General features: G+C 34.0%; 2 protein-coding genes across 6 annotated transcripts; one reads left to right on the forward strand and one right to left on the reverse strand.

The window, feature by feature from the left end:
• The first annotated feature begins 2,336 nt into the window (after positions 1–2,336).
• On the forward strand, positions 2,337–14,133 carry LOC143465882 (metabotropic glutamate receptor 3-like). Its single transcript, XM_076964398.1, has 19 exons — positions 2,337–2,608; positions 3,230–3,352; positions 7,497–7,637; positions 8,007–8,093; positions 8,229–8,304; positions 8,429–8,572; positions 8,673–8,826; positions 8,997–9,174; positions 9,308–9,472; positions 9,541–9,736; positions 10,679–10,770; positions 10,861–10,988; positions 11,069–11,323; positions 11,439–11,577; positions 11,876–11,974; positions 12,068–12,259; positions 12,719–12,893; positions 13,076–13,296; positions 13,402–14,133. The coding sequence occupies exons 1-19, from the start codon at positions 2,387–2,389 to the stop codon at positions 13,813–13,815; spliced, it is 3,201 nt and encodes a 1,066-aa protein (XP_076820513.1). The 5' UTR covers positions 2,337–2,386; the 3' UTR covers positions 13,816–14,133.
• Positions 14,049–18,932, reverse strand: LOC143465884 (sphingomyelin phosphodiesterase 5-like). Of its 5 annotated transcripts, none has more exons than XM_076964399.1 (11): positions 18,666–18,932; positions 18,175–18,427; positions 17,403–17,530; positions 16,432–16,775; positions 16,044–16,236; positions 15,784–15,958; positions 15,508–15,656; positions 14,894–15,022; positions 14,659–14,769; positions 14,454–14,589; positions 14,049–14,280 (listed from the first exon to the last, which is right to left on the reverse strand). In XM_076964399.1, exons 1-11 carry the CDS (start codon positions 18,683–18,685, stop codon positions 14,179–14,181), a joined length of 1,740 nt encoding a protein of 579 aa, XP_076820514.1. In that variant the 5' UTR covers positions 18,686–18,932; the 3' UTR covers positions 14,049–14,178. The 5 variants fall into 5 exon arrangements, with proteins under 5 accessions (XP_076820514.1, XP_076820517.1, XP_076820519.1 ...); XM_076964402.1 differs by having other exon boundaries at positions 16,044–16,206; positions 18,666–18,931; XM_076964404.1 differs by having other exon boundaries at positions 18,643–18,931.
• Between the last annotated feature and the right edge of the window lie 365 nt (positions 18,933–19,297).

Consider the following 19,297-nt stretch of genomic DNA (forward strand, 5'->3'; position numbering starts at 1 on the left):
ACACGAAAAGTTAAAAGTTAAAAAACAATTTATAGGTTACTTAAATGACTATTTCTTTTGGAAAATTTACATTGTTAATCCACTATTGCGGTCATCGAATTGGTAAAGACAAGTAAACATGCGGAAATGCAACAAACTCGGATATTAAATTAGCCGGAGCCACGCTTTAATTAAGATCTAATAAGCTATATCATTTTTAATCGAAGGCATATTGAGCTTTGATCACTGAACTTCAACTGTGTATAAGTTTTGAAGCATTTTACACTTTACGTTAGTAAATCGACATACTTGGATACAGCTTGAATTTGTCAACGTGCACTTTTGTTGATAGAGTTTTTATAGCGAAGATTCCCAGAAACTTTTACAGGGAAATTTTAGTGAGTATATTATTGCTGTTATATATAAGTAGCCGATGCTGAAAAGCGTTGTCGTTGTTAGATTAGTTGTAATGATTTGATCAACTGCGCCGCAATCAATCAGCTAGTACAGCCCACGCGCCTGATGATTCCTTATTATGCGTGAAACCATAAAACAAAAGAAAGAATAAATAGCCTGGCACAGAGCACACATTAAGTGCAGGAAAACTTTACAAAGAGTGTGTGACGTGTGTGTGTAATTGTGTATGATGCGTGTATTTTTCAAAAGGTTCGATTGATGTAATCATGGATTGTCATTCTTAAAAACTTGCAAGGGCGTACATTTGCAAGATACCAATGAATAAGGCATATGTTTTGTGGTAGACAAAACAAGCATTTGTCTGGTTTAGAAAGTCATTAATTGTTCGAAAAAACTCCTTATTGTACAAAGTCGTCTTGTCACAGGCGAAAACACTTTGAGAAAATAAAATGTAGTACCCGTACAACGGTATTTTTGCTAGCTACGTTTTGCCTGATGTTCTTACTTCTTGCGGCCAGTTTCGTATTTTGAAAGTTTCTGAAACTTGCTAGAAGGCATTCGACAACTTTTGTCTGTAACATATCCTTATGGAAGTGGTCGAACTCGCAAAGACCATTTTAGGAAGGAACTCTGTTAAGCGGATATTTAAATGCGTTAGAGTGTGACATCACACAAGTGAAATGTCTGATAACAGAGGTGACAAGCTTCGAAAAAAAAATAATTTAGTACTGTAATGATTTTAGATTATATTGACGTAATCACATGTAGAACAATAGCCCCATTAAAAGACTTTCAAAAAATAATGAATCAATTCATATAAATGTATAAAACTGAAAACTTCTCCAAGCTAATAAACGTGCCATGGCAGACGTTCCACTCACATGATTAATTGATGGATTCTTACAAGCCGTGCTATAGAAATGGCTAAGGACACGTTCATTTAAGCTGGCTGTGTGTCGTGGTTAACTATTCAAGATAACCTGAGAACTGTATGAGGTCATGTCATCGAAACGTCACAGACGTATCAATAGAACGGCTTTATATCCCACGCGCATATCATAACAGATTGATAAAGGAGATAACAGAATTTACAAATAAACGTCTGTTGACCGACGTTGATTTATTTACGGTCAACGAAATATGCACAGAAAATAAAAGCATATGCTATTGCGTTAATATTTCGCAATAATTAACTATACAGACAGGTTTACGGGCTTTGGCTTCATCATTTTACTCAGTGTGAAATTTATTCACGGAAGCAAACAAAGGAAAAAGGCAAGTGTCTGATGACCCAGTGATGACAAATATTCCACCACATATATTCGAAACTGCACGGTAATAAATGTCACTGTAGCACATTGTGATAAACAAGAAAAACATAGACTGCAGAAATAAGGCTCTTCAAACAAACAGTTATGCGCAAGTTTACCGCAATCAGCTTTCTTCTCTACGAAAACAAATTCTTGCAAGACCGTTTTTTTGTTGAAATTTTGCTACCGTTAAACAATGGGAATAGTGCATGGAAAGAAGCGTTGTTATAAACTTGACCGAGTTGTTAGTATTTCCAGTATTTCCGATACACCAAATCTCAAGCAGTGAAGAATTCGCCATCCGTTTTAGCAGATACAGTTATTATTTTAACTCCTGGCACTTTACCGGGTTTATGTAACAAAGTTCATCTACGTTTAAAATGATGCAATTTTATTCAAACATAGTATGTAGTTAATGTTTTAATAGCTATGTCGTTACCTAAGGGAATATTTCTGGTATTTTATAGTACGAGCAATATTGCAGGCTTGAGGCTAAACTATATGCGTCAGTCTTAAACTACTTATATCGTTGTTTTGCAGAAAGTAGCCTGTAGAGAAACCAATGTTAGTAGAAACTGTTATTTATCTTTTTTCTGTACTTTTATACTTTCATACTTTTTATTCAGAGCTCTCTTTGGAAAATGACTTTTCATAGAAAATAATATACTACAACTGTTGTCATGCCGAAAACGTGGATTTTTAATTTACTATTTGTCCTTGCCAATTTTTATGCTCCTGCTGAAAGCACTGGCGTAGTGAACAGAGACAACGACATGATCATCGCAGAACAAGATAAAGATGGCGATATGTTTGTCATTAAACTTGGTGGACTTTTCTCCATCTTCAAGCGAGATGACAATGAAAATTGTGACATGGAAGTTGTATTTGGTTCCAGTGTACAGGTTAGTGCTTGGTTTTTAACAGTAACTCCAGACCCGACTTAACCGCTGCCTAATTATTAGAAACTATGCAACTCTTTGCAAAATGATTATTTAGACAGAAATAACTCGAGTAGGCACACGTCGTACGTATATACCTAAATAAACATGATACATATGGAAGAAAACGTTACAGTTAAGCATCGCTTATATTAATAATTTAACACAAAACGACAGAGTGGAAGTCATATTTGCAAACAGGTGACACAAAAAGTGATGTTTTGAAAATCCAGACTTTTTTCCTATCAGTTCCAAGTTTGTGTTCCACCTGTAGTGCGAAGTGTTGTTGTTATATCTGAAAACGCAAATTTTATCTACAAGAGACTTTGAAGTAAAATGCTCCCTTTCGCCCCGACGAATAATAGGTATTTTTAAGCACTCAAAAGATTTTTGGACCCTAACACTCTTTCTTTCATTAGAGCATTAATAATTGAAATGACGTGTGTAAGCTCAGGGTTGTAGCCCTGATCTACCCATAACTCACGGGCCACTTTCCAGACAACGTGTTTTTCTTGCTTATCATGTGATATATCATAATACTTATCTTCGCCAAGTTTAAACAATACTGTCTGTACTTTTTTGCAGTGGCTTGAAATGACCCTTTACACAATAGAAAAAATCAACGCCAACTCTTCTTTTCTACCCGGGGTACGATTGGTGCTTGATCCTGTTGCCGATTGCGTGACAGACACGAGGGCTTTGGAGCATGTAAGTAACTTTGGCTTATAAGTTTTAAAGTAAATATTTTCCTGATGTAATGGATTTACAGTAAAACTCAGTTTTAACGTATTTTAACATTTCTTTTTTAAAATGCGTGACATGGCAAAGACTTTTCTGCATGAAAGAAGGGATAAGGTAAAATCTAATTTCAAAATAATTCTTGCGCAATAGCTATAATCTTCTAACACTGTGCTGATAAAATGCTTAAAATTTTTTTATTGTTAGTTTCATAAACAATTTCGAATGCTTAATGCAGGTTTTGTTATATTTAGGGAGAAGGGTCATTTCAACCAAGTAGGCCCATAACGAGAAATACGCCGAAAATCACTTAAAATAGGCAAGTTGTATCACATTTCCCAATCTCACCCTAACAGGGTACCCAAATGAAATCATGAATGTCTTCATTGCTCAGGCGTTTACGTTCGCAATAAAAGATTTTAATTCAGAAAACGTGAGCCGTTGGAAACCAATCAAGCGTGAAAATCTAATGACTCAGTTTGAATCTCTAAGCGGCCATTGAGTTTCAGTTGCAGCACTGAAACACGCTCTTTAAAGAAGCTTAATTCGGTCTGGTAAAGATAACTGGAACTTAATACCATCAGGATTTGGCAATTAAACACACACATTGTATAGATTTGAACGGATTCGACTAGTTTTATTTTCAATTGATTGTGCACAAAATTAATGTTATTTTACATATAACTCCAGTTGCAGTTACACTCTGCGGTCTGAACTACAAATTAAAATGGGCATGATTCTGTACTTGGTTAATCGACCATATTTTTGTTTCGCTGCTCGACGTTGTCTTCCCAAGCATATGTTAGTTAAATCGTCGGCAAAGACGAAAAACCCATAGAAATTTTGACGAACAAAATTCTTGACTCAGAATGACTTTAAATCGTGTAACAGATTAACTTGAACATGAAATGTTTCTTAGGTTGAACGTACGTAGACAGCGATGTCAACAACACGGTTTGGAATTTTTTAGACCTGTCAATAACAGATTACATCAAATGAAATTTCCAAACACTTTCATCATGGAGTTAAAATTAACTTTGAAAAAAGTCACTAATTTTGATAATATTTCATATATTCGCGGTTTCCAACATTTCGCTTGCCACTTTGAATTGTCAAGTAAAGTGTTTTATGCACTATTTGCGAAATACCTCTTTTCAATCCCTATATAGTAACACAATTTGTATCATATTTATAAGATGGTTATACGCTATTATATACCTAGAGTAGAACTTTAATTTTGCGGTTTTGTTTCAAATACTTAATGAGAGGTGTGACACACAAAGCTGCCACACGCACAATTATTCCTCATATTTTCACATGTTGGGAACAAATAGTTCCATATAAATTTAAATGAAGGATTAGGAATATCACGGGGACAAAATATTGGAATAGCACAAACAACATATAAACTGAGCTCACTGTAGGCAAGACACGTGCAGTTGTGCACTTCATCTAAACGAAATATTAAAACCATTTTAAACATATTCAGCTGATAATATGTTGTTGACACAAAAACTCTGCTACTTGTCAAGTTAGGAATGTCTCTTTGACACTTGTGGTGTTAATACAGACTCTATTCTCACAACAAATAAAACATTGATGAATAATGTCCGCAAGAATTTTGATTTCATGGAATTACAACACATAATTGTAATGGCGACAACATTCGGTAAATTCTAAGAACTTCAAGCACTAATCAAAGAAATAAAATTGGCTATAACGCGAAAACAGTTACACAGATCAAAGAATTAAAAATGTGCACGTCGGGTTGTACTACTGCACCATCATGGATTCTGGGTCTGTCGCAGTTTAATTTAGGTATGACTTTTATTGCGTTGCCAAGACGTTTTGATTTCATGCTTGCAAGACTATACTACGCAATACTAGTACACTAGCAATGTAAAGGCTTTGGCTCACTTTTTTAAACGGATGTTATTCGAATGCTTTAAGAGTGCTTTCCCGAATATTTGGCTCAAATTTGGAATTAATCGCGACGAAGCTGATTTCTTATAGAACAAAACTTTGGAATAAAATAAAAGTAGATTATTTAACTATTTGCACACAAAATTTTGGCATATATTTTGAAATTTTTCTCTTTCTTGTTTTTTTTTTGTATACTGTACATTTTATGGATTGCAGACTTGTTGTAACTCTAAGATTTGATATGCATTCACCAATAAATTAACACTAAGTTGATTAGTAAAAGCGTTTTAACTATGTTTAAGAAGGGGATTACCCTATAACAAAACCATTCAAGCAAGAAAAATGCTTTGTATAGTATTAATTAACAATCTTGGTCTATAGGCAAAGTGTTGTTAGTTGTGGTTGGTACCACAAGTCTGCTTTGAGAATATTCTCCATTTATTTGAACTTTTTGGCTATAAAATATTTTGGCGCTAAAGGCAAAGGAACAAAACAGGCTGTATTCATTTTGAACCGATTTCAGAATTTGGTTTATAGCTAATCAACTTTTTTAATTGACGTAGGCCTATTAGTTATAATTATCTTATCGTTAATTTTACCCCATTGGTATAATAATATGATATCTTATGGTATGGCATCATAATCTTTAATCTCGGACGGAAAAAGTCTTTATATGACTTAAACTTCACGATGGTTCTTCATCGCTTGAGCCTTGAGCCCCAGTTAAAATGGAACCCCTCCAAAAGAAACACCATCACAGGGATCGAAATTCCAACCCGCTTTTGTAACCAAGTTGAGTGCACGATATCAGGACCTTGATTTGCATAATAAAATGTAAATGATTAAAGACTTTTAAAACAGCATACCTTATCGACCCCAAAACAGCTGGGATTAATATTCAAAGAGAATATGCTGGATGTATCAGAACCCAAACTGTAATTTTTTTTGATTAAGCCTACCGCAAGTATCTTGATGCTTCCAAAACTAGAAAAATAGAATGGCGACTACGGCAGTATCCTAATTTGTTTTGATTTTTTTGTCATAAATAAATACAGCCTATAGAATTATAAAAATAATAATTGTTGTAATACATGTAGGTTAAACGAGGAATCTTTTTAGAAAGCTCTGATGGGATCTTAGAAGACATGCAAACTTTTGGTGACATTTAATTTTTTCAAAGATCCATGTAGTTTGTTCCAGGATTTGACACCAAAATATTTTATAGAATATTGTGTTGTAGTTAAGTCTACAGCATGGCAGAAAAAGATTGTTATTGTCTGTATAGTGTCCGTTGAGTGAATGCTACTACCCTAAAATAAGTTAGAAACAATAAGTGGTAGAAAGTTTTTCAAGTATTTTTGTATTAACATTGACATGATACATTCCAAATACAGCATGAATTTTTTTCAAATTTGTCATTGATTTTGTTAGTAAGTGAAGTGGTGGTCTGGGTATATTTTATTCTATACCCAAATCAATAGTCATAAAAAGTTCAGCCTACCAAGAAGACTAGGTACTCACACATACATTATTTTTCCAGAATTTTGGGAAAACAGGGAAGTAGACTAATTGGTCTACAATAGTTGCCCTCTTTGTTTTTCTTTTGAATAGGAGAATCACCTTGGAGCTTCTGAGTGTGTTAATAGGTTTGCGTTTTGACAATTAAAAAAAAATGCACCAGTTTGACCGAAATATTGTCTGGACATTTTTTTAAGACTTTTGATGATCTTTCATCCAAACCAGATTTTTGTTTCATTTATTCAACAATGTGTTAAATTCCATGGGGTGAGTGGGGTTGATATAAGTTATAATAAATCTTTTGAGGTGGGCAAGGGTAGGTAAGTTGAAAAAACATTTGATGGAAAAGGCAGATTTTTCACCAGCTTATTTGCAATATAGGAAAAATTTGAGTTTAAATAGAATATAGATGCTATAAGTAGATGATCAGAAATCAAGTTGTCGTCATTTATTTTATTGTAACAATTTTATTTTTATTTTTTCTGTTTTTGCTTCTATTAAAGGGAAATTTTTATTGAAAGAACTTTTGTATTTGTTAATAAAGAGATTGTATGCGTTGTCAACATCAATTTCTTGAATAATTTCAATGTCAAAAGATATTTCCAATTTATGATTGCTAAATAAGCTTGTGAATAGTTGTTTATCACAGTTTCAAACACAATATTATCTTTAGATTGTAAGACAATATCTGAGGCAAAGCTTTACCAGTCAAAATACATCCAGAAATGATACATATTGGGGCGTGATTGGGCCAGAGACAAGTGAAGTTTCTGTTGCAACCGCCAAATTGTTGGGCCTCTTTGAAATGTCTCAGGTATTCTCTCGTTAATAAATTATATTTAAATAAATAAGTAAAATAATATTTTTTTTGGAAAGTAAAAATCGCACCAGCGAAAAGGGTACATTGATAACACCTTTTCTTGTTTAATTTTAACCCAACCTGAAAGTTATTATGCGTTAACCTCAACCTAACCTTAACCTATCATCTACCCTGACTGCTTATCTTAAACAATGCACTTTATCGGTGAAATAGTAACTTCATTGTTGCAAAAATTTTTCTATATCTATAGGATATTTATATTGTAAATAGTGATATTGTACGCCCACATAAATTAGTTGATAACATAAGGTTTTGTTGTAAGTTTTGTCAATAATCTTGGGCGTGTTTTCTCTATGCCAACAGGTCAGTATCAGTGCCACTTCACCAATCCTTAGCGATAAACAAAGGTTTCCTTATTATTTTCGAACTGCTTCTTCGGATGAATACCAGGTGTATTTTGTGTGATATTAGTCTCTATAAATGTTGAATGTATTACCACAAAAATAATTTTTGATTAACTTTTTATTTTCAAGAAACATTATTTTATGTTTACATTTTTAATACTCCTGTTTTGTTGAATTGCAGATCAAAGCCATGATTAAGTTGCTGGAACAAAATCGTTGGCATTATGTGTCATTTGTGTATGAAGCTAATGATTATGGTAATGTAAAGTCAGAATAGAGATTATAGTTTTGAGGCAAACATATAATAGTTGCCACAATAATTTTATGATTCTTAGTAATAACACTAAATTAATTACATATAATTTTTCCATTTTATTTCAGGTCTGGAAGCTTTTAATGCATTTAGGTCTCAGATAGAGAACACAGTTATATGCCTGGCAGTTGAAATAAGAATTCCACGAGATCCAACTCAAGAAAGTTTCCGTGAAATAACAGATGAATTGTTAGCTGATAACAATGCAAATGGTAAGTTGTTATTTTTGTAATTGGAATTTAGTAAAAAAACATTTAATCGGAATTAGTTTCTAGAAAAAATTTTGCATTCAGCACCTATACTTATTTCCAGTTATCATTACCTTCATCACTTCATACCCCATGGCACTGCTGATGAGAGAAATTTACTATTCTAATCATGTAAATGCAACTAAACGATTTCAATGGATATGGTCAGATGCCAATAATCGCAAAGAAGCCAAATATTATGCGTCTTTAATAAATGAGTAAGAAACTACAATTTTTACTGATCACCTTTTAAGTGTATATTTGAATTGTAGGTAACTGTTATTATTTTTGTCGGAAAAAATATTTAAAACATTAAATACAGCTTGTAAGCTAGTTGCTGTTCTTGTCAGATTGTGGATAAACTTCATCAGATTTCATTTTGTTTTAGGTTGAGTTTGAGGGATGCCTTTCATGAAATAATGGACGGTGCTGTAGGATTTGGGGGTCAAGTTTTTGAAAATCCAGAGTTTGATTTGTATTTTCACAACAAAACCCTTGAAAATTTAGATGAAGCAAATCCTTACTTTGATGATTACATTTCTTACCTTTATTCTTGCTCTCTGGAGGTAAGCAAATTATCAAAATGTCAAAGGCTCTTTACAAATCATGTTTTTAATTGCTCTAGTTATTGGACATGGTTTCTTGAGTTACACACTTTTGGCCTTGTAAATCTCTTAAAACCAAAACGTGTGTTTGCAGAATGATTCACCACAGAGATGCGATCGCAACTTGACCATACCCAAAAACCAATCTATCGACCACATGATTCAACATGCTGAAAATGCAGTGTTAGCTTTCGCTCATGCTTTTCACAATGCACAAACTGATTTATGTAGAAACTCTGAGGATGTTGTTTGTGATGAGGTGGGTCATTTTTAAGGATTTTTGTTTGGTTAAAAACAATGGTTTAAAATTGTCTGACTTATTTGCAGTTTACGAAGCTGACTAGTAAACAAATTCGAGAATACTTGCGTAGTGTTTCATTTTATGGATTTTCTGGGGGAAAGTTTGGCTTTGATGATTCCCAAGATGGCCCAGTATTGTATGATGTTTCACAATATGATGGTCACGCAACACAACAATGGCAAACACTTGGTCATTACCACCAGGTTACGCAAGAAACTAAAGGTAGAGAATATTTACAGGTTTTGTTTTTTTTGATAAGATTGGCTTTCATGTAAATATGCATTTAGATTTTCTTCATGTGATTTAAAAGCTGTTAACTTCGTATTTTGTCAATAATGAAGTTCTTCCCAAAGTATGTTTGTAACTAACATGAGGAAATTGAGCTGTTAGTTTGAAAATAATTGTGAATATCGTTACTCAAGAATTAAAAACAAACTGTGCACTTAAACAAGTTAGTTGCATGTTTAAATTTATTTAAAAAAATTCATTGCACAAATGCACCATTTTTTTATAACAAACTTTTTATTAAAACTTCACGTAGGCTAACTTATCCTTTTGTTCCTTAAGTTTTGGCACAGATTTTATGGTATGAATTTCTTCCAGAGTTTTTTTATTTTACTAAGACGTGAACTTATTTTGAACCAAATATTCCTGAGCAAGGGTGCAAGGGCTAAATTGGCAATTTTCAGTTAAAAATAATAAAAAGGATGTTTATTTAAAAACAAGTTTTAAACACAGTCATATATTTTTTTAAGTGACATTTAAAACCAACACAACAAACAGCTAATTATACAGGTAACAAACAAAACCTCCTTCGTAATTTTGAGTTGGTCTAGCACAAAAGTTTTTTAACTTTTCAAAAAGATGCCTTCACTGTTTCTTATGAAGTTTTTTTTATAAAAATTCAGTGTAGATTTCAACTTCTTAGTTGTTGCTGAATTTCACTCCAGTTTTACATCATCAGGGTTAAGTATGCAAATGCATACCTATACCAGGATTGGGTATGACAGGATTATTACATCATAAGCATAACTCCTCCCCTTTCCAGGCCTTCATATGGGCATGCAATTGCATACATGATCGCAACATTACTATATTTTAAATCACACTTCATATTTCATTGTAAGTAGGTGGTTGTAAATGTTTTTGTTTTGTTTTCTGCAGATGTAGATTTAGGCAGAGTAACAGGTCGTGGATATGTAATCTCTCTTTGTGGAAAAGAATGTGAATCCAATGAATACACATTGCTGGATACAGTACGTTGAATGACTTAATCATTTTTTTTAATGTATTTTTTGCTAATCACAAAAAGCAGGGTATTGCTGCAATTTTAATTTTATTCTCAGGACAAATCTTGCTGTTGGCACTGTGTACCATGTGATGAAAGAAGCATTGTTAAATCAAATCATACTTCAGTGCACAACCACACCTACTGCCAAGCTTGCAAAGATCATCAAAAACCAAATGTTTACACGTAATGCCAAATAAAAATTATTATATTGTTGTTTGTGTCAAAGAAACCAAGTTTGGTCATTGCATTTCTCTTCTTAACAGGCAACAATGTGAAGACCTACCCATAACCTACCTCTCGTTTGAAGACACCTGGGCCTGGATTGTTGCTGTATTTAGCGTTGTTGGCCTGTTATTGACGTTTTCGACTATTTTTATTTATATTTATGCTTGGAACACACCTGTCATTCGTGCCTCGGGTCGAGAGCTGTGCTCTATTATTCTCATCGGACTAGTACTTGCGTTTGCAATGTCCTTTTTCTTTTGCTTTAAGCCAACGCCTGCTATATGTGTGATAAAGTAAGTGATAAATTGTCATGTATTTTATTGTAACAGTAGAAATTACGCATACAGAATATAATACTATTTTAGTGTTTATGTAAAAAACTTTGTAATAAAAAATAATATTTTTAAGGAGATTGGGAACTGGTTTGCTTTTCACCCTTGTTTATGCTGGCATTCTGGTGAAGACTGTGAGAATTTCTCTTATTTTTAACACTTTAAGCAAAAAATTGGTTCGTGATTACAAGCGAATGCTTCAGCCTTTGCCTCAGGTATTACAATATGTTGTTATGTTATAACTAGTCTGGAATGTTTTATGCTGTATTAAAATGCTAAATAATACATCGTGTAAAAGAAAATATTATTTGAATTTTGCTTTGCTGACATGAAAATTGTTTTTTAAGGTTAATCTACAAAGTATACTATTCCTCTTCCCTATAATAACAATTGCTATATTGGTAATTGTCACAGTACATGAAGCAATGCTTTCAACATGCCTTATGCAAACAATAAAATAACATGAATCATTAGTGGCAGCTGGACCCCTGAGTACACATTTTGTTTTTATAGGTTGTTATTGCACTTGGACTCACTGTTATTGAGATTTTCCTGCTCACTGTTTGGTTTGTTATGCAACCACCGGAAGTTTTAACACGTCTCTCAAGCAAGGTATTTGACAAATTCAAAATATAATTTTTCAAAGTTTGAGTAAGTTTTCAGGAAAATGCATCTTGAATCTAAGTATCTATTATTTGTTTGCAGGGAGACATGTTGTTTCTTAGCTGTGCTGCTTTAAACTCCAGTGTGTTTCTGATAAGTTTATCATATCCAATTCTTTTGGTGATAATATGTTCTATATATGCAATTCGCATAAGGAAAGTTCCTGTTGGGTTTAATGAGGCAAAGCACATTGGCTTCGCTGTATACACTACATTGGTGATTTGGATAGCACAGGTTCATATTTTACATTTTAGTAGCCACATTTAGAGCAAAAAAAATTAATGTAGCACCATCAATCTGTATTGACAGAAACAGCAGGATTTGCACAATGACACTATTTTGATGGGTTTGAACTTCTTATGCTTTTGTGTAGACATGAGTTTGTTTCTTGTGACATAAGAAATCATATGTAGGATCATTATGTCAATAATGACATACCACTTTGGATCCTGGGGCATTAGGCATGTCTATAATACTTATCTTAGCACATGAAAATTGCAAACAACTGATACATAAAAGTTTTCCCAGTGAATAAAGTGTCTGCTATAATGTTATGAGGTTTCTTAAATGTAAGTGAACAAGATAGCATAGTTTATACAGAAATGGTGCAAAATTTGTTTTCGTTTGTCTTATAAAAATATATATATCGTTTCAAAGATAAACATAACATGATGAAAACACTGTTTTTCATAGATTCCAACGTACCTTACAAACACTGCAGTCAATCTTGTGCTGCGAGATGCAATTTATTGTTTGGGACTTTCACTCAATGGACTTGTAATTTTGCTGGCCATATTTGGTCCAAAAGTGTACATCGTCATTTTCAGGCCCCAAAAAAACAACCAAGATGCAATGCTAGAACATAAAAGTATGTTACCTAAGGAGACAAGATATTGTAAAAGGAAGTCTTTGTACAATACATTACAGTAATTGAAACTCCTGGTTGAGTAATGATATCAACACAACGTTATACATTGCCTTTTGTGCTCTCCTTTAGTTTTTTGTAAGGCATTTAACTACTGCAAGTTAATCATCTGATTATTTTTGTAGCAAGCAGGATTATTTCACAGACATCAATGGGTTGTTCTAATCATTCATCCGATATCAGTGCGGGCAGACACAGAAATGGGTCCCGAGATGTGAAACTCGACCAAAATACTTCCCAGTCAAACAACTTAGATGGGAATATACGAAATAAAGGTGGAGTGAATATTAGTGCAAATGTTTCTGAGCACACATCAGTGGTAGCTGCATCACGTGCCCTGTCGCAGGTACCATGATTCGCAATAATTTTTTTAAATGTTCATCTCTACTTCATTTTAAGGCAAGCATCTATGTTTAGTTGTTTACATTTCCCAATTCTTGATTCGTTGTAGGATCCACTTGGCCATGTCGACAGCAAGTTGGCAAACATTGAGAGAAGGCATCATTCTGTTGGTGACATTGTTGAAACTACTGCCACATATTATAAAAGACCTATGTCAGATAGTGACATTGGAACCTTGCCACTTCAATTTCTGAATACTAAACGCAAAAATATGCTACCAGCAGTCCGTACTGAAGTACCAGACAATAATGTCAAAATTTCTTCAAAGAATAGAAACAATAATTCAGCCAATTATTTGGTTTCAGCAGTAGACAATCATTCAGAAAAAGTTGGTCCTTCAATGCATTTGGAAAGCAGTGTTTTGAAAGATTTAAAGAATGCAGTGAATTCGAAAAGTTCCTGTTTAGAAACATGTAATGGTTACATAAATGGTGCATTTTCCCAAGATCATAGTTACTTGTAGACTGCCATGCTTGCAACCAAGTATTTCTCTTGCTACTTGGTGGTCGCTGCAGTATTTGTTCTACTTCATTTCAAGTGCATTTCATTTTTGTCTTCATTTTTAAGGTGAAATTTTTGATATTTGATATATGCAATAATAATGTGCTTTGTGCTTTTTTCAGTGCGCACTTTTTCGTAAGTTTGTTTGTTACTTTTTTTGTGTCCATTGCCTTTCATGTTCATTGTTTTCCAATATAAAATTGTAATGCATATTATTTATTATTAATTTAAAACAAAAATAAATCAAGATAAAAATTAAAACAATACAATTTGAATCTTGGCAAGAGGCTGCAATTTAAAAACATAACGTTCAACTTTTGCACGGTTATTGGTTTGTTGTAGTTCCATCACATGAAAACATCATTCCGACTGGTATATGATCAGTTAACGTGGCAAGACCAGTGAAAAATTTGTAGTCTTTGATAGCCTGCCAGACAAAAGACTGTCACCTCACAACATACACCAACACTTGGCTAAACAAAATAAAATTGAGCAATTAACAGTAATTATGCAAATACCACATCTGAAACATATCTGTCTGTTTGTTAGATCGACAGGTCAATGATGAAGCTACTCTAAACCAAGTACCGCTTCAGTTACCATTGTGGTATTGTCACATTGTTTGTAGAGGATGTAGTCAATTCTTCTTTTCCCATCTCCTACCCTTTGAAATGTAGATCGCGCAGGTGTTGTTGATGCGACATATTGATGTCGTTCAAGTTCAGATATCAGCATTCTATTTGGTAAGAAAGTATTATCTTAGCATGTGGAGAAGTGTGAAAAAAATAAACAACCCAATCCATACCTCTGAAGCCCTTGGGGAGTTCTCACACGTTCGTCATGCATTTTTTTTTGGTTCAACTCAGTTCCTATAACCCAGCTGTGCTGAGCTCCATCCTCGTCAATGCAAGGATCACTGAAAATGGAACAAACACATGTAGCTGTGCAGGCATATGTTGTCTTAACAATAATACACCTTAAATTAAACACATCATTCAATTTTCTGTTCTTGGTACCATTTGCTCGTAGGAAGAACTTACACAAACTGTTGAAAAACAGAACACCTTTGTTCGTTACGATCACAGTGTGAAATTTTGTCAAAATTGAAATCTCCGGTTACCATATTAAACAAAACTTTTTCCGTTGCATTATTGTGGACTTTCCTGGATCTGTTAGAATATATAAACAGTTGTTTTTATGATTTGGCTTTGGCAACCACTAACCAAAACATCTTAAAAAAACGGTAGAAAACATGCCAAAAATAAGGTGGAAATGGCTGCATGAATGCCAACTCATTCCATTATATCAGTAGGTAATAAAGTTTAGTTACTATATGATAGCTTTCAAGGTATGTTAACATTTAAACAAGAAAAGTCACACTAAATTTACAATTGCTGTCTACGAAATGAACGTTGCCTCAACATTTTGCTGTCATACTGTCTACACTCTACACTGTTATTTTTACAAAGATTGTGTGTCACAAACTTAATTGTCATTTTGTTAAATCCTGGGATTTTTGATAAGAATTTCCTAGAAACAAAATTGGAACAAATTATTAAAATCCCGGGGTTGTGAGATAGATAAATCCTGTTGCCCCAACGCTATTAGAAACCAATGCCAATAGCAGCTATGTGAATTCTATTAAACTGCTTACTGCTGTTGAAACTCTTCTATCCATCCTTCCATTGCATTTATTTGCTTGCAACGAGCAGAAGAAGCTCTTGAATGGGACCATGCCTGAAGGTGAGTTGTAGCTAAATATCCTATTAAATTATCTCCATCCTCCGTGTGGCCTAAATAGACCTAAAACCAGCAAAGCATAATTATATACATATTTCCTGTCGTGCATAGCTGTTACGTTAAACTGTCATTATTCTGAAAAGTGCATTGACCGAAAGGATATGTAAGACATAATGTAGCATATTATTACCTTGGTCATAAGGATGCCTTTGCAAGCCAACTTATCATCTCTATTTCCATCAGCAAAAGGCTTAAAGTCAATATCAATAAAAGGGTAACGACTAGCAATGCATAAGCCGCTTCCTAATAAGGTTATACGATAGTTGTGGATTGGCCACACAACATCGTAAATAATGTAAGGGTACCTGTAAATGACATAAGGTAAGACCAGATGTAGCTCATCTACAATTCATTGCACATAAAACAATGTAAAGGAAAAGTGGAACTCACTTGGCTTTTAGACCTTGCAAGAGCTTATCTGTGGCTCGGCTATCAAAGACTTCTTGTAGACAAATAAAATCAGAAGCAGTTGGCAAAACATCACTAACAGAACATTCTTTGCTTGACACACTCCATAGCGTTGATGCGACACTGTTTGAATCAATACTTCCCCCTGCTGGCAGTAATTGATAAATTGTGTTCACTGACAATAATACAAATAAAAATAATGAATTGGACTATTTAATGAATAATAAACATCATACTGATAATTACACATCATTTAAATCCTAAGGCAAAAAGTAGTTTATTTTCTGTGAAAAATACATAAGTGTAGTTTTGTTCTTAAACAAATTTTTTGTGGTTGTATTCTTTTGGTTATAGCATCTTCCATTATTACCAATTTCCTCATATCCATCCGTACGAATCGAATCTGCGCTCCATGAAGAAACCAAATAATTATTTTCACTGGGTTTTGAGCTCGTTTCTCCAGGACTTTTTCCTTTATTTACAGAGGAGACGACACCATCTCCACTGAAATAAGAGGAAATCTGCTTTCCTCGGATAATGGTATTAGTTAGGTTGTTAATGTGTGCGATAAATTCTGGCATCAGACAAATGTTGGCTGTAATGACTGAGTAGGTTTTAGCAGCAGATTTCGGAGATGGTTGAGACATGCTGGTCGACTTGGGATGGATATTGCCGCATTGGATCCTCTCATATTTATCCGACATGCTTGTATGCCTGAAAAAACAAAACAAAAAAATATAGAGTCAGATAGCTTGGAAGTGTAGTGGTCAGAATGTCGAACTTACAATTATACCAATCGGGTTTGATTTACAATAGCGCTAGGTTATTTTGCAATGCTCTTGGGCAAGGTATAGCAGGGAATACCTACGTTTATAATTTGCAATGGTTGCCCTGCAACCAACTAATTTGAAATGACTGCTTTGTGCTTTTAAAACTTTACATACAAATGGTTTTTACATAATATAAATAATAATTTTCAAGCATGTAAATGAAAATATTTGTCAAGACAATGTGACAGTCCTTGTAAATGCAAAAAAATCTTGGCAAATATACTATGCAATAAACTGGTTTTGTCTCAAATACAAAGCTGAATAAACTAAAAAAATTCATATTAATGCCTAACTAGTTTTTATAGAAAATTAGTTCACAAACAGTTGAACACAATTTACGCAGTGCCCCAATAATGCTCTATGAAAACTTCAAAACTTCCACAGGAGGAAATTAGTAGCCAGGTTAAAAAACACCTGATATTATACCATTAGTAGCTTTGCTTTGATTCACTTTGAAATGCAGTGAAACCATCTGTACCAACAATCAACAATATAACTGTATGATATATACCTTTCATTCAGAGTTGGTCCAATGTAAGAGTAAGGACGTGGCCTGCAAAGTTGCAGAGGAAGCCAAATTATAAAACCAAAAAGAGCTAATGGTAAAAAGCACACAAGCGATACCGAAAGCAAAAGCACCTGCAAAATAGGTAATTCAGTTTATAAGTGTGCACAAAAAGGCTAAACCCAAAATTACAACATTTTGAATAGGCAGCGTCTATTTCACCGACTGCCGATTACTGAATTTGAAAAAAGCTACCAGTACTTTGGTAAACGGCTAGCTGGTTACGCAATTGGTATTTTCATGCTTCAGTAAATTGCAGCTGGTAAAGTAGAGACTTATTTACCAGCCACCGTTTAACAAAGCAGGAAAATACGAATACGGTAAATGGCAATTATGCTAGTCAGTCAACTTAAAATCATATTTTTCGCGAAGTCTATAAATTAATTTAAAACTAATCTCCTCCGACCCAAACTCTCCCCAGTCACCACTCACGACTAAACTGCATCAAAAAAAATTTGGACAAAAAAGAAGTCAACAATAGCAAGAGTCTAACACGAGACCTCCATCACGCGAGCCACACCATTAACCACTACGCCATCGCACTGCTTTCTTATGCTCGTCTAAAACGAGAGTGATAAACCCATCAGTGAAAATCTGCTAGTCACCATGTTATGATTCAGCGACTTTGGTAAATGGTCGCCAGTAAAATATTCACTTTGTTTTAAATATCTCATCCAAATTAAGACCCATAAAAACATACCATACTTGCTCAACTTACCTTGATAGAGATTAATAACAAACTAACAGAATCATTGCGATGATAACTTTCATCTGTTGTTCGGATAAATATGGAAAGAAGTGAGTCAAGGACGAAGAAAAATGGCTTTAGACACAAACAAGATATTTTGTATAGAAGTCTAATATGCCAATCTGATGTGGCATATGGTCCACCAGGAACAAGATATTCCACAAACAAATCATGATAGTTGACGTCCTTCAAACTCATAATGGTGAAGGACTCTCCATCGCCTCTGCAAATAAAATGATTCAAATTAGGTTAGGTATAAAGCTTTCTACACGAAATACATACCCACAAAAACACCAGTAATTGGGTGTATGCTGTTATTCCGCAAAATTTGTTAGCCTAGATTGCAAATGTTATGTTGGTGAACCATACAATCAGGCTATTCAGCCATAGGACAGGAAAACGGGGCCGAGCCGTCGAGGCAAGTCCCTAACCACTTACAAGCCAGAATGACGTTAACTCACTTTAACGTTCCTGAGGACATTTTGTTTAACTTCTATAACCTATGTTAAGGACTATCTGCTGAGAATGCCAGCCAAGATATCCGCCATTTCACTCCGATTAAGCCTTTATTTAAATTTGAGCACGATCAAAATCAAAACTTCTCGTCTGTGATAACGCTTTTACCAGCAAACGCGTTAAGTATGTGATATTGTTAAGCAACACCAGCATTAAATGACGTGGCGTCTATGCAGAGAGTTCGTCTGGGAAAACATTTTTCACAAACAAACCATGCAAACTTCATAAACTTGAATAACTCGAAAAGGGAATAACAAAAGTGTGTCATTGCGTGTATTTTATGTCATTAACTGTGAGGAGCAAAAAAATATAACGGAAAAGCTCACAAGCAATTAATAAATGGGAAAAAGTGACAATAATACAATTGTACTAAGGTGGTAGGTTAGCATGATCACTAAACCCAGAACACAGTTAAGTTCCTAAATGAAAATAAAAGAAATTAATAACAAAAGAGAATTTAGAAGAATATCACAAACAAAAAAATGAAACAATGGAAACTGAGAACATATGCTCGCAAATATTGAAAACGCTGTTAATATCGCTATTTAAGACTAAGATTACAAGTAATTTAATTTGA

The sequence above is a fragment of the Clavelina lepadiformis genome, chromosome 7 (assembly GCF_947623445.1).
Source record: "Clavelina lepadiformis chromosome 7, kaClaLepa1.1, whole genome shotgun sequence".
In the NCBI taxonomy this organism is placed as follows: domain Eukaryota; kingdom Metazoa; phylum Chordata; class Ascidiacea; order Aplousobranchia; family Clavelinidae; genus Clavelina; species Clavelina lepadiformis.